The following is a 15,080-nucleotide window of genomic DNA, read 5'->3' on the forward strand; positions in this document are numbered from 1 at the left end:
GCGCACTGAGAGGCGGCCGCTTGCTCAGCCGCTCCATCCTCAATGCGCCTGCGCCGATGACGTCACTCAGTGCGCCTGCGCCGATTGAAGACAGGTACGGCCACGGCGCAGGCGCCAGATTTTGAATGCTAACAGGCAGGGCCAGCAGAGAACGATTCCGTTCCCTGGCCCTGTCAATCACAATGCGGAGGGGGCGTCTTTAGGATCGGAGGATGCGGCTGCTACCAGCAAGTAGCCGCCCTACTTGCTGGTAGCAAGGTAATTTGCATATTATAAAAGCATGTTTTAAACAAAATCTACAGGACCAAAATGATTAATTTGATTATGTAGGCATAAATCGCAGTGTGGGGATTATAAGTAAGCAAAAAAAAAAAAAAAAGGTTTAGTGGGGTGACAGAAGCCCTTTAAAGACATGATTCGGGTAAGATGTCTTGCTATCATCACCTCTCTTTGTATCATATTGGGGTCAGCCGAGTGCCATGATGGATGCTGGTTGATCTGGAGCTAGCCCATCTGTTTGACGACTCTCGTGACTGTTGCTTTATTTTATTTTTGTATATCTTTGTATATATCTTTTATCATAGTTTAGTAAACTCTTTTTGAACCTAACCCTGAATTCACATCATGATGAGAATTCAGAAGTCTATTTTTTCCCGAACTTCTGATCCCACAATAATACACACCCTTACACTTATCATCCTGAGGACCCCTCTTCACTGTAAACACCCTGGAAACGAGGGAGAAGAACATCGCCACCGTGAGCATCGGGAATACTTCCAACCATGACACTGCCCATCCTTGACTACAGCAGATATTTGCTATACTATATCTATATGTGCAGGCTTGATTAGGCCTTCTAGGCCCCATCTAGATGCTGTGCTGATATTCTGACGTAATCTATATAAGTAGAGGATCCTACGCTAAAGGTTACGACAACGCTGATCCGCCAATGTTTATGTTGTCAACAGCTTAGAAAATAAAAATGATCTAAAAATAATTTGTTTGAGGATGCGGCAATGGGATGAGTCAGCCAAGAATAACTGACCGCAAGAACATGCTTTCCTTTTCCCAGTCCTACACTGCTGGCAGGGTCCCAGTCTTAAAGGGGTACTGTTAGACATCACATAATTCATGACAATCTGTTTCTAATAATGTTAGAACCAGACCTGTACCTCACATGGATCCAGAGATCTCCTCACACATTGCTCCAAATACTCTGCTAGATTTATTTCAAGCTGGCAGCTCAGGGGGCATGTCCTTTATGCTGCAGCTCTCTCCCTATCATGACTCAGGGCATGCGTCCTTTCTCCCTATCACGACTCACAGCCTGAGTCCTTTCTACTGTAGCTCTCTGCCTATCACAGCTAAGGGGGTGTTTCCTTACTGCTGCAACTCTCTCCCTATCACAGCTCAGGGGGCATGCACTTTCTGCTGCAGCTTTCTCCCTTTGACAGCTCGGGGGGTTTACTTTCTTTTACAGCTTTTCCTCTGTAACTGTCACATTTTCTAACCATACATTTGACTTGAGGCAGTGGAAGAATGTACAACGAGCTGCAAGGGGGGTGAGAGTAACATAGAGGGCAGAAGTGCTGGCAGTGGCCTTCTGCTGAAGCTCTGGCCATATCACAGCTCAAGGGGCATGTCCTTTCTGCTGCTGCTGCAGTCTCCCTATCAGAGCACAGGGGGTGTGTACTTTCTTCTGCAGCTCTTTCCCTGTAACTGTCACAGCTTCTAACAGTAGATATTAGATGGCTAGTGGCATTGAAGGATGGAACTGAACACGTGTGACCACCTCAGCGACGTTACTGAGGTGGACAGAGAAATAAGGAAAAGAACAAACAGCAGGTGGCGCTGTACAGATACATTTTATTGAATAACTCAGTGACTATGCTACATTTTTAATTACATGAAATTACCCCAAAACTATTGGCTATTACCCCTCGTCATGTCTCAAGGTTTGTTAAAAAGTCGGACTTGGACTCATAGGTGTGATGTCAGTAGATTTTTTGGGGTGAAGTAGTAGATGGGGGACATTATCTCTACCTCTCAGCACACAGGACGCTCCCTAGCTACGCCTCGATCACAATCGTTGCATCTCTTGGTAATAGACAAGTATACAAGCCATTTCTTAAAAGCGGATTATAATAGGGGTGTTAGGGTCGGCAGCCCCGGGGCCCGACGTCAATGAGGGGCCCAAGCACCATTACATATTAAAGGGGTTGAGCCATGAAAAATATTCAACAGTTTTCAAATCAGCGCCTGCATCTGAATACTTTTGTATCTGAATCTATTTTTCTGTATAGAGACACCTGAATTATTCAATGAAATCTATCTGTATAGCACCACCTGCTGTTTGCTTTTTTCATTTCTCTGTCCACCTCACTGACGTGGACGCACATGCTCAGTTTCATCCTTCAACTGCCTCCTGAGCTGTGACAGGGAGAGAGCTGCAGCAGAAAGGACACGCCCCCTGAGCTGCAGCAGAAAGGACACGCCCATTGAGCTGTCAGCTTGATATGAATGTAGCAAAGCAATGACAGGGAGATCTCTGGATCCATGTGAGGTACAGGGCTGGTTCTAGCTTTGTTAGAAAGAGATGTACTATATGATGTCTGATTTTCATTTTTTACACTAAAGGGGTGGTCTTATCGTGTAGAGAAAGTTAATACAAGGCACTTACTAATGTATTGTGATTGTCCATATTGTCTCCTTTGCTGGCAGGATTCGTTTTTTTTCCCATCACATTATACACTGCTCGTTTCCATGGTTACGACCACCATGTGATTCAGCAGAGGTGGTCGTGCTTGCACACCATAGGAAATAGCTCTGGCCTGTGAACGCTCCCACAATCCCGGGCCACCAGAGAGACTGGCACTTTTTCCTATAGTGTGCAAGTGCGACCAGCGCTGCGGGATTAAAGGGTGGTCGTAACCATGGAAACAAACCATGTGTAATGTGATGGAAAAATGAATCCAGCCAGCAAAGGAAGCAATATGGAGAATCACAATACATTAGTAAGTGCCTTGTATTAACTTTCTCTACATGATAAATATCACTTGCCAAAGTGAGAGAACCCCTTTAACCATGGCATGACCCCTTTAAGACCACATTCACCAAGTTTTAGTGTGGAGAAGACCCTCTGACATCAGGAAACAGTAAGAAGGAAACAATACTAAACGATACTCACGATCCGAGCTTCTCCTTGATGTTGTACACCATATTGATGTCTTCAATTTTCTTCTTTCCATTTTTCCCAAGAGGCATGGCCGTATCTCAATGTGACTGGCAACCTGTGCATGGAAAATGACAAAGAAACCGATCATCAGAAACCCTTCATCGCCTTGCGACTTGTGATAGCAATGACCTTTCCTCTAACTTGCTCGAAGTTGAGCTGGACACAAGGGGGATATGGAGGTAAATGGGATCCAGGAGTAGAAAAACATGGCTGCTCTCCTCCGGAAACAGCGCCCCTCCTTCCCACAGGTTGTGTGTGGTATTGCAGTTCAGCTCTGTTGAAGGGAATGGGTTGGAACGCAATACCAGATATAGCCTATGGAAAGAGGTGGCGCTGTTTCTGGAACTCCTAGAAGTCAGGATTTAATATTGCCATTTGCATACACAGAGGCAAACAAGAATGAGTTGACTGTAAGTAGGATTACTTTAAACAGATCGATCTACCCCATAGTTCGAAATGTATGCATCCTTTAAAGGGGTTGTCCCACGAAAAATATTCTGCACTTTTCAAACCAGCACCTGGATCTGAATACTTTTGTAATTGTATGTAATCAAATATTTTTTAAATGAAATGGATCTCTATAGCGCCACCTGCTGTTTTTTTTTTTTTTTTTTATTTCTCCGTCCACCTCACTGAGGTGGACGCACGTGCTCAGTTCCATCCTTCAACTGCCTCCTGAGTAGGCAGAGAGCAGCAGCAGAAAGGACACGCCTACCGGCAGCTTGATATAAATCTAGCAGAGCAATGAATGGGGAGATCTCTGGTTCCATGTGAGGTACAGGGCTGGTTCTAGCTTTGTTAGAAAGAGGTTGTCACGTACTATATGATGTCTGATTTTCATTTTCCATGATTCATGGGTTACGGGTGGCAGGTCAAGAAAAATTCCTTTGCATATTCCTAAAAGGAAAACGGCCATATCTATATGAAGGCACGCAATACACCAGAGAATATCATTTACAGGAGACGATGCCTTCTAAATGCTGGATAGGAATTGGGAGACAATAGAGAGGCTTCATATGGGAAAGGCATGCCCCCACCGTATGCTGATAACATGCACTTTGGGCCTCATTTATTAAAACTGTCTTAGTTGCCCGTAGTAACCAATCAGGAGCTCAGATTTCACTTTACTGGAACAGTTTAAGAAATTAAAGCTCTCCTGTCATTGGTTGCTATGGGCAACTAAGACAGTTTTAATGTTAGTCCCTTCTCCCATTCTACATTATTCAAACCAGCACCTGGATCTGAATAATTTTGGAATTGCATGTAATTAAAAATTTAGCATAGCCACTGAGTTATTCAATAAAATGTATCTGTATAGCACCACCTGCTATTTGTTCTTTTCCTTATTTTTCCGTCCACCTCAGCAACATTGCTATGGTGGACGCACACGCTTATTTCCGTCTGCAGTGACCCAGAGGATCACTGCCAAAGAGTTAATATTGTAGAAGATTATGTTGTGACTTATTGCTAAAGTTTTATTTTCTCAAGCATTGTGTATCCCAAATGGTTGTGTATAGGCAACGCATAGATAAATCTGGCAGTTTTAGTGCAGTTGTCAGGGTGAGGAGCTGGTCTCACTCCCCATGAGAGTCTTTGCTGAGAAGGTCTAGAGGAAGGACGTGTGTGAGCCCCTGAAAACTAGGACTAGTTCAGGGAACCTACATCTCTGAGACTCAAAGCTGCCAGAGAAGTACTTAGCACAAACTGGTCACCAGACGTCACCATGGACATATTGCAGTGTCCCTTTACTAACCCCCTAAAAAAAAAGCAAGTGCTGCTTCCCATTGAAATGAGTGGGAGGCTGTTTTGAGGCGTTTTTGGAGCAGATTTGGAGCTGATTTTGAGGCAGGAACACTCCAAAATCAGCGCCAAATAAATCCCTGGCTACAACCGCATGGTTAGGTTTCTGCATATAGTTTTGGAAGTCAATATCAGGAATGGTCTATAAAAGGAGAGGACGTGGCTTCCAAAACTGCATGCAGAAACCTGACCATGTGGTCGTACCCTAAGGCTTATTCAGATGAGCAATGTTTACGTAACGAATGTACGGGTGTCACATGGACTGGCACATGCTAGACTCACCCATTCAAGTCCACGGATCTGGACCGCCATCTGCGTGCGGCCTGTTTGTGAAATGTTGTGATTGATTGTGTTTTATATCTACTTAGTAGCAATGTATAGCCAACCAAATGGTTAACATATTGGCAGACTGTTTAGATTACCAGGTGATGGACTGGGTCCGCCCACTGGTTAGTTAAGGATACTAGTCTGAGCAGAGCAAGGTAGAAAATGTGTGTGTGACAGCTCCCAAGTACAGAGAAGCTTAAGGCGCATTTACACCGCCGAGCAGCAGCAGATTGTCCTTCTTGACAGTCGGCTGCTAATTCAGTGGAGGAGACCATTTCAGTTACATGCAACGATCACCTCTACAGTATGAGGACGAGGGATGGCTATTGCAATCCCTCGTCCTCATACAGCGGAGATGTTTCTGGCCAGCAGATTTAGACCACACAATCTGCTGCCCAGAAATGTTAATTTATGTGCCTGCAGGAATGAAAGTTTCACCATTACATTGTCGGTAACGAGCATTCACAGGAACGTTCGTACCCAATATTCTGCCCAATGATCTACCTGTCTAAATCCACCTTTAGTCTCTGCGACTTCATCTGCCAAGACAGCAACTCTACTACCAGAGTACCCTTTGGAGACGGAGATCTGACATCTTAGGAGGTCCAGAACGTTATCCAGGCCATGCTGACAAGTCAGTAAGGTATAAGCTTGTTTATGGGATTAAGACTTTACTGCTGCAGAAAGGATTATTGCCTCCGGTACCTACCACACTTTGGGGCAGACTGGCCATCCGTATTGGAAATATGCACCCCTCAGTCCCAGAATTGCAAAAGGAGTTAATAAGAACCTTATTACATGCCTGTGTTTCTGTTGACAGACTGCAAGGTGTCCTTAGAGAGAGATCCAGGGAGAACTATTACTACCATCATTGTTAAAGCCAATACGTTGCTATTGGAAGAGGGTTACACTGTGATATATATATATATATATATATATATATATATACTTTGGAACTGTGCCTTTTACGTCTGTATGTACTACTACTCCCAACTTCAATTCAATAAAGACTTTATTGCAACCTGCGGATCGGGTTTTGGACTCTACTATCCCTCTGTCTCTGCCCTTCTGACTTGCGCCTTACCAACTGTTCACCATCAAGGGCACCCCAACTAGCAGCAGGCTGGAACCCTAATACCAGGGTGTGCCTCTAAGGAAGAAAGGGTATGCCCTGCAGTCACTGCCTGACCCTTGGGAGTGGCAGAATGGAGCAAGCTACTGTGAACTGTGAGTACATTGCCACTACCACTCCTCCCATCCTCGCCTCCCCGCCAGGTCGTTGCAGACAGAAAAAATGGGCAAGTTTTACACCACTCGTCTGAATAAGTCCTTAGTCTTCTTACGTAACACACGGTGCATCTTTCATCTTGTCTTGCTGTATGGTTATAAATATTTTAAAGTGCTAAAACTCATTTTTGACAGGAACAAGAAGATTCCCAAGTCCTTCAGCATCTTGAGACCTTCACTGCCAAGAGGTCTCCACCGCTATTGTCAGGATGATTCTGAGCAGTTTCTAAGTACCAGTTCTTTTATTTGGTCATATTGTAGCTCTATTATTTGGCCATTGAGGTGGATTCTCCTGTTCCTTGCTCTTTTTATGGTAGTTTTTGACAATCACCATGTTTGCCATGTGGTTTACCCATGTAAGTTCATTTCAGTAGAGTGGGGTGGGGTGGGGGTGGGGGTTCCAAGAGACAGATATAACTAATGCTGGGACACTTGAGTATATCCCCACTTCATCCCCTTTCAGCGGTATTTTTGTGGGGTAACATCTCTACTTATTTTTATGTATGTGGTTCCATTGGACGGGATTTTTCTCTTGTGTGAGGGCCTCATTAGGGTTACCTATACAGGAAGAGAGTTCCAGTCTGTGCCACCCCTTGCGGAGCTTTTTTGGACCCCGTCCCTTGGACACACTTTGTAGGGCGGACTAGGACAAGCAGGGAGGCAGTAGGGCCAGTTGGTTAGATACACTAACACAGTCTCGCCCGCCTCTCCACATATTTGGTCCAGTCCACCATCTACATCCTTGTTTGTTCTGTAATTGTCTACGCCCACTCACCCCACCAGGTTGAGTGTGTGCAGGTCTTACTCGTTGTATGTCTGTAGGGGCCGTCTTTTATCTCCTATACGTTATTAAAAGTGAAGTTTTACTGAGTATACTGCCCCTCATAGTTTTTTCTGGTTGTAATTTTGAGCAGTAATCAGGGAGACACTATTGCCTCTCCTGACTGACCATCTTTAATCGTATAACTAATGCTAACATGTGCCTCTCGTTACAATTAATAGACCATCATTGTGGTGGACACATCTTTCAGAACCAAGGATCCCAATCAGGAGACACCCTATTAATACCATGGAGTTGCCTGAAGCTTACAAGCCGGTTCATGTCCATGGACGATCAGGATACATTATATAGAGACATGACATCTCTCCGAGACACCAACTCGTATCAGGAGATATAATGATGAATAATGTGACATGTTGTTAATCTATCTGTCCAACATGTCGCATTTCCTGCCAGGTAAATGTCTACATGTGACAAGACACAGTTCTGATTTTCAGGGTAATTAATGGAGTATGGAGGAGCTAAGTCTTTTATCATTGTGGTCTGCTACCAGATGTGAACTGTCATATTTAGCTCTCGAGAAAATGTGAATAAACCCAACCATGAAGTTTTCGGTAATGAGTTTGGCTCTTCGTCATTCTGTTCAATGTCTGGACAAAGGTTCAGTTCCATCTGAGCTTCATGTCCATGAAGGTATTTAAGAAGGTGGTCTCCAACCTATGGCTCAATAGCTGTCGATAAACTGCAACTCCCAGCATGTCATGACAACTGCGAGATGTCATTTTGCAACAGCTGGAGTGGCATAGTTTGAAGACCTCTCATGGTGACATCAGAACTATTCAGTCTCAATCGTTTCTACAGTTTTAAGACCAAAATAACATGAAGTAGACTCGACCCTTCCAAATGTCTTACCACCGCCCTTCAATGTTCAACGCTTCAACTTCTCCACTAACCTCAGATATACTGCTTGTGGGTGAAGGTCTAACAAGAAATCACACTCATCACTCAGCATTTTGGTTTAGATCTTGACGCCTATCCACCATAATTCAGTCTATATGCCAGGCCACCAGGAGACATGTCAGCAACATCTACAGTACTTGAACATTTATTGATCTTGACTTAATGGACTACCTTAAACCATATGTTTCCATTAAAAACAAGATGTAGGAGAATATTTAATAACACTATGAATGTTCTTCAAATTTTAATATCACTTAACAAGAAGGTTGTCTAGAAGGCTGCCATGAGTGGTTCCAACAGAAAGGACTATGGGGACAAAGGCCACCTAGCTAATGTTAAGCCTTCTCTATGTGACCCTTATATCAACATTTAATTTCCAACAGTAACACAACAAACACTTGGTTTTCTGGGACTACAATATTGGTGGCCTCTCTTTAAGATAGGCCATCAGTACTTGATTAGTTGGGGTCCATCTCTTGGAATCCACCGATGATCAACCGATTGTCTGGGACAGCTTCATACCTCTGAAAGTAGCTGAGTCTGGTAAACAATGAGGACATACAGCACTAACTGGAGTGCCATGGCCCGCTCAATCTGTTGATTGATGTGGGTGCTGGGAGTTCAGCCCCCAACAATTTGAAATTGATGGTCTTTAATATTGTAGTCCCAGAAATCCCCTTAATGTAAATCTGTCCCATCAGACCTGTGCCTTTTAGAGAGCAAATAAAAAAGAGGTTGTCCAGGATCCCAAAATGTATGGCTGTTTTCATCCTAAAACAGCGCCTCTCCTGTCCATGAGTTGTATCTGGTATTGCAGCTTAGCCATATTACAGTTAATGGGACTCAGCTGCAACACCACACACAACCTGTGGACAAGTACAGAGCTGTTTTTGGAAAGAAAGCAGCCAAGTTTTTTTTAAATACTGCAGTTAGTAAAAAAAATTAAAAAAAATAATTCACCTGCTCTGGTTGTCCCCGTTCCTAAGCTGGTGCTCTGTCCCCGTCGCTTCCTGTCCCTGACACGCAAACATTATCACTGCTAGCCAATCAGTGACCTCAGCGGTGACATGTGGAAGCATGGCATGCAACACTTCCAGCCAGGGAAAGCGGCAGGGACAGAGATGTTCTGCAGGAACTGGGAAGACCAGAACAGGTGAGTGGGGGTTTTTTTTTTTTTTTTTTTTTTAAATCTACTCGCACACCATGCCTGGCCTTCCCAATTGTTTTTCAGGGCCTGGACAACCCCTTCAAAGTATATTATGTAAATTGCCTCTCCTCCAAATGGAAGAAAATGGTCTTTCTAGTGCCACCTATTGAAGCTACCCTGAAAGTCAACATTTGAAGAACCTTGACTAGGAATTTTAGCCAAGCTGAACATGCACAGCGTTTTGACTTGTGGCTTTTTTGTGATGTTTAGATGTCTAGAGGACTTCAAAAACTCCAGAAAAAAATGAATGTTCAAATAAAATAAAAATGACCACTAGATCTACAGAAAGAGAGAACGAGAAGAAGAAAGACAAAGGAGAGAACAGGCAAACTTGAAATCTGCATGGCCAAGCATAGGATCTAGTAAGATAACCTGCAACTACAGCCATTCAGACTTTGCTGCAGTGAGAAAAACACTTGGATGCATCCTGGGCAGACGTGGACATTACAACCATTATTACCAGGGTACTATGACCAGCCATAGATTTTACTGAGAAAGACTTTAGCAAGATAGTGTACAAAGGGCCATAACTCTCATACTTGTGTAAATCCATACATTGCTATCTGGAAGAGAATTGCACTGTGTAAAGTTGGAACTGTGACTGCTATAGTTGGATGTACTACAACTCATATTTTGCGCTACAATAAAGAGAGATGTTTATTCTTCTACCACTGGTCTCCTACATCATATGATGGCTATTGCACTCTATACACCCGGCCTTGCACCCATCCAAACACCTAACATCAATGGTACCCCAACTACTATCAGACATGAGCCCAAGACCCAGAAAGGGAGAAAAGTGAGCAACGGTGTGAGGAAAGCCACCGTGATTGACTGTGATAGCCAAAGCCACGGCTTCTCAGGGGCTCGCTGCACTTGTATGGAAACATATATAAAGATGTAGCAGGGGTGAATTTGGCATCGAGAGTTGCATATACAGACGCAGCTATGTCAAATTTATATACGTGTCAAGCTGTAATCCTAACGTATGAACACTTCTCAGACGATGCAGATTTCCATATTATTTGGCTTTGTTAGTAAGATGTAGAGTCTGGCAAACGTAAGATATTCTGATAGGGTCACTGAAGTAAGCTTGTCGCTTATTATGTAAGCTATGAGCAAAAATAATGAGTAATTAATGGTAATAGCTCGTTATCACATTGCACCATAATGAGTAGTGACAGGCCTGAGAGGATGAGCGGGAAGACTGTGGTCATATCCAGTACAAGTAAATGTCTTCTACTGCGTTATAGATCATAGCCTCCTTGCCAGGTCCTCCTTGTAGCCATTCTGGTGAATTAATGGAGATCCCAAATCGGGTAACCCCCTTAAATTACCTAGAATTCCTTAATAGGATGCCGAAAATTGGTTTTCTAAATCAGACGACCCTTGGATAGACGAAGTCCACAGGATCCTGACTCCTCAGCTCATATTCTGCAAGCTAATTGAACCTTGAATACTTCACTTCTACCATTGATGATCCCATATGGAGCCATCGTCCCAAAAATCTACCAGCCATGTCGCTAACTTCTGAGACAAAGTTTAGTGGCCTACTGGCCTCCCTGACCAAATCTGGCTGTTACATTGCTGGGTCATTTTCCCTAATAAAAACAGACCTAATGATAAGTGATGGCGAGGTGGTGGCACTGCATGGGTCAGGTGGTGGGTTCTTCTTCCCAACTGCTTGCTTCAATGCCTAACCCTCCATCTTTCAACTCTTCCCTTTAAGTACAACCGGCTTAAGGGGTACATCATTTGGTGGAATTTTGGCTTTGACACAGGTGGTAATGATGGGGCCGCCAAAGTCCTCTATACAGATCGTGTAGACACTAAATATGTAGGCTCTACAGGAGGTGAGGTCCTTGTTAGATGGAGACGCATGCATTAAGGTGTGGTGTGTTTGGGCTTCATGCGAAGCCCATGATGTACAAACCATGATTAGGAAAATGATTAACACGTAGGTGTTAACAGGAATGATTTACAGCCTATTATACATTTACTTATATTCCTAAGGCCTTCTGCTGTGAGTGGAGTTTTCATGTCTGGGCCCTTCATGAAATTCCATAGAATTAAGTGCTTTGCGTGTGTGAGGAACTTAATTGAACAGAAATGGTCTTGGCATCTGATGCTAATTGGGTCACAACAGCGAATGTTTATCCAACCACACAGTAACACAGACCTTGTGGAGCCGAAGTCTCTTCTGCGGCTGGACCACCATTACATTGTTAAATTCCTGGCCCAACCAGAAGATCATATTATGTTCTATTGGGCTGGCAAGATCCTACAATGGGTGGAAGGGAGAACAACTGAGGTCTTGTCTTGTCCCAGAACTGAATGAAGGAAATGGCTGTGAGCTGCAATACCAGGCATATCCTATGGACAAAAATGGTGCAATTTGTGGCTAAAAGCAAAGTTCTATCTACATCAGATGGACCTGCAGCATGTTGAACTAGGTCTTCTGTGACTCGAGCATCAAGGGAGCTCAGAACAATTGCTCCATTTTTGCTAAACAGCTCAAAAACATCTGCATAGCCATGGACATACATTTTTTTCTACCAGCCGTCACCACTAGAGGATCGCATACTGATCATACATTGAACTCAGTAATAAACAGTATGCAGTAAGCTCCCCCTAGTGGTGGCTGTAGAAAAACACAATTTGATCACTTAAAGTGGTCTTTCCATCCCGACATTTAAGTTCAGTCCTGTTTTCAAGATGAGGTCGGGCCCCAGAGGTGGGCAACTTTCAAGGAATTAATTAGTACATGTTCGATTAGTAATTGTCCGATATGCTATCTGGAGACCTTGCACTTTAGTTCTCCAGTTATATGCACTGAATTTCATCCAACCCAAGCTTGTCCTGCAGAACCATCAGCAGACAGCAGCTGTTTTATGAATGCCTGTATCTAGAGGATAACCACACCAGCTATACAAGCAGACCAGTGATGGGCAGCCTACCGCTACTGCTTAGGATAACGCTCAGGTCTAACGAAAGTGATCTGGATGCTGGAGAACAGTACATTAAGTAATTGCTATTTATGCAATTGCAAAATAACATTTTCAAGGTGGCTCCACCAAGGGTTATAATATTATTATCTAAGGATTATAATTACATAAAAAACAAATGTATAGTAACATGATGTATAATATATATATATATATACACTATAATACTTAGAGATAGATAGATAGATAGATAGATATGAGATAGATAATAGATAGATAGATAGATAGATAGATAGATAGATAGATAGATAGATAATAGATATGAGATGGATAGATAGATAGATAGATAGATAGATAGATAGATAGATAGATAGATATGAGATAGATAGATAGATAGATAGATAGATAGATAGATAGATAGATATGAGATAGAGGGATAGATAGATAGATAGATGATAGATAGATAGATATGAGATAGATAGATAGATAGATAGATAATAGATAGATAGATAGATAGATAGATATGAGATAGATAATAGATAGATAGATAGATAGATAGATAGATAGATAGATAGATAGATAGATAGATAGATAGATAGATAGATAGATAGATAGATAGATAGATAGAGGGATTTATAGATAGATAGATAGATAGATAGATAGAGGGATATATAGATATATAGATAGATAGATATTAGATAGATAGATATGAGATAGATAATAGATGATAGATTGATTGATTGATTGATTGATTGATTGATAGATAGATAGATAGATAGAAGATAGATAGATAGATAGATAGATAGATAGAGGGATATATAGATAGATAGATAGATAGATAGATAGATAGATAGATAGATAGATAGAGGGATATATAGATATATAGATAGATAGATATTAGATAGATAGATATGAGATAGATAGATATGAGATAGATAGAAGATAGATAGATAGATAGATAGATAGATAGATAGATAGATAGATAGATAGATAGATATGAGATAGATAGATAGAAGATAGATATAAGATAATAGATAGATAGATATAAGATAATAGATAGATATGAGATAGAGATGATAGATAATCGTATACTACACTCTAAAGCCAAAAATAAAACTGTTCTTGGAGACATTTGGGATTTCCAGGAGTCAGTGCCGCTTCCTTGAGGAATGTCTGCAGTTAACCCTACGATGTGCGCTGTTTTCTCTATTTGACACACTAGGAAGCTGAGATATGGGGGTCTGTTTGTCAGGTGACTCACTGATTGATGATGTCCAATAACTGCTATTACTGACAGCCGGTAAAGCTGCTTTTTGGTAGCTATAGGATTTGGGACCACCGGATATAACTCCCGCCTTATCCAATAGCTCCCCGTATCTCAGCTTCCTGGCCCCCTGTGACTGAGACCTCAGAATGATGGGTTCCCAATGCCTTCATGAAGATGCACAATGCCTCTTAGAATTTGAGAATGGAGTTTCTAACCCCTAGCATCCCGCTGGATTGGCGACGGTGGTGGTGGTGGGTTTCCGCGGAGACCTCGGATAATCCCTAGCGTCCACGATTAACCCTTTGGCGAAGATTAACTCTTTAGAACACTGCACCAACTTCTCCGAGACCCCCAACGGAGACATGTCCCAGTGCAGGCGAGTCCTAGCGTACACCCTGCACCCTGGAACAACTTGTCACCAACCGAACTGCAACAATTGGCCGTGGAGGAATGTCTATAGCGGCACTATAGAGCATGGCGGAGGAGGGGAAAAAAAATCAATGCCAAAAAATAAAAATAAAATAAATATAAAAAAAATGATTAGATTTCATATCCAAGTCATTCTGTGAAATGAGATCGTGAAATCGGTGATGCCCTTTAAATCCTCTAGCGGAACTTACCTGGCTGTGATCAGTAGTGCATTAACCTTGTGTGGCGGGAGGAATGCTGCCCTTCTCGAGTGATGCAGAGCTGTGTGACTGTGTGAACATATTCCATGCTATTTAAAACATTCTCATCCCCTACAGTCCAGGCCAGCAAACTGTAGCGCTCTCCTCTCCCTCCCTTATCATCCGTTCTCCCCACCCCTTTATTATCCATCTCCCTTAAAGGGGTCCATCCTTATAAGGACATTCATTGCTGGAAAAAAAAAAAACTAGTGTCTACCGCAGGCTTCCTGGCTTGCGGTGGGCAAATCCCAGAAATGTTCGTCGGATGCATAAAGCATTCCTCCGCATGAATGAAAACCTGCAATATGCGGATGGCGACCGACTCAGCTCTGCTACATCTGCCTATTCAAAAAGGGAGATACGTCTCGGCTAAGCGAAAGCAATGTGAATGGAGCAGTTCACGTTAAGGCCTCATGCACACGAACGTATTTTCTTTCCGTGTCCGTTCTGTTTTTTTTTTTTTGCGGATAGGATGCGGACCCATCCATGTCAACGGGGCCGTAAAAAATACGGACAGCACATCGAACGCTATCCGCATCCGTATGTCTGTTCCGTAGCCCCGCAAAAAAGACAGAGCATGTCCTATTCTTATAATGGATACGG

The 15,080-nt window shown here is 42.8% G+C and overlaps 1 protein-coding gene across 2 annotated transcripts in view; it reads right to left on the reverse strand.

The window, feature by feature from the left end:
• Positions 1 to 14,571, reverse strand: part of PNCK (pregnancy up-regulated nonubiquitous CaM kinase) — a 56,275-nt gene extending 41,704 nt beyond the window's left edge. For both annotated transcript variants that reach the window (XM_040442803.1, XM_040442804.1), the window contains exons 1-2: positions 14,430 to 14,571; positions 3,188 to 3,290 (exon numbers count right to left, since the gene is read on the reverse strand). In XM_040442803.1, coding sequence (XP_040298737.1) covers positions 3,188 to 3,264 — 77 coding nt within the window. In that variant the 5' untranslated portion in view covers positions 3,265 to 3,290; positions 14,430 to 14,571. The remainder of the gene's footprint in view (positions 1 to 3,187; positions 3,291 to 14,429) is intronic.
• Between the last annotated feature and the right edge of the window lie 509 nt (positions 14,572 to 15,080).

This window comes from Bufo bufo, chromosome 8 (genome assembly GCF_905171765.1).
Source record: "Bufo bufo chromosome 8, aBufBuf1.1, whole genome shotgun sequence".
Taxonomy (NCBI): Eukaryota; Metazoa; Chordata; class Amphibia; order Anura; family Bufonidae; genus Bufo; species Bufo bufo.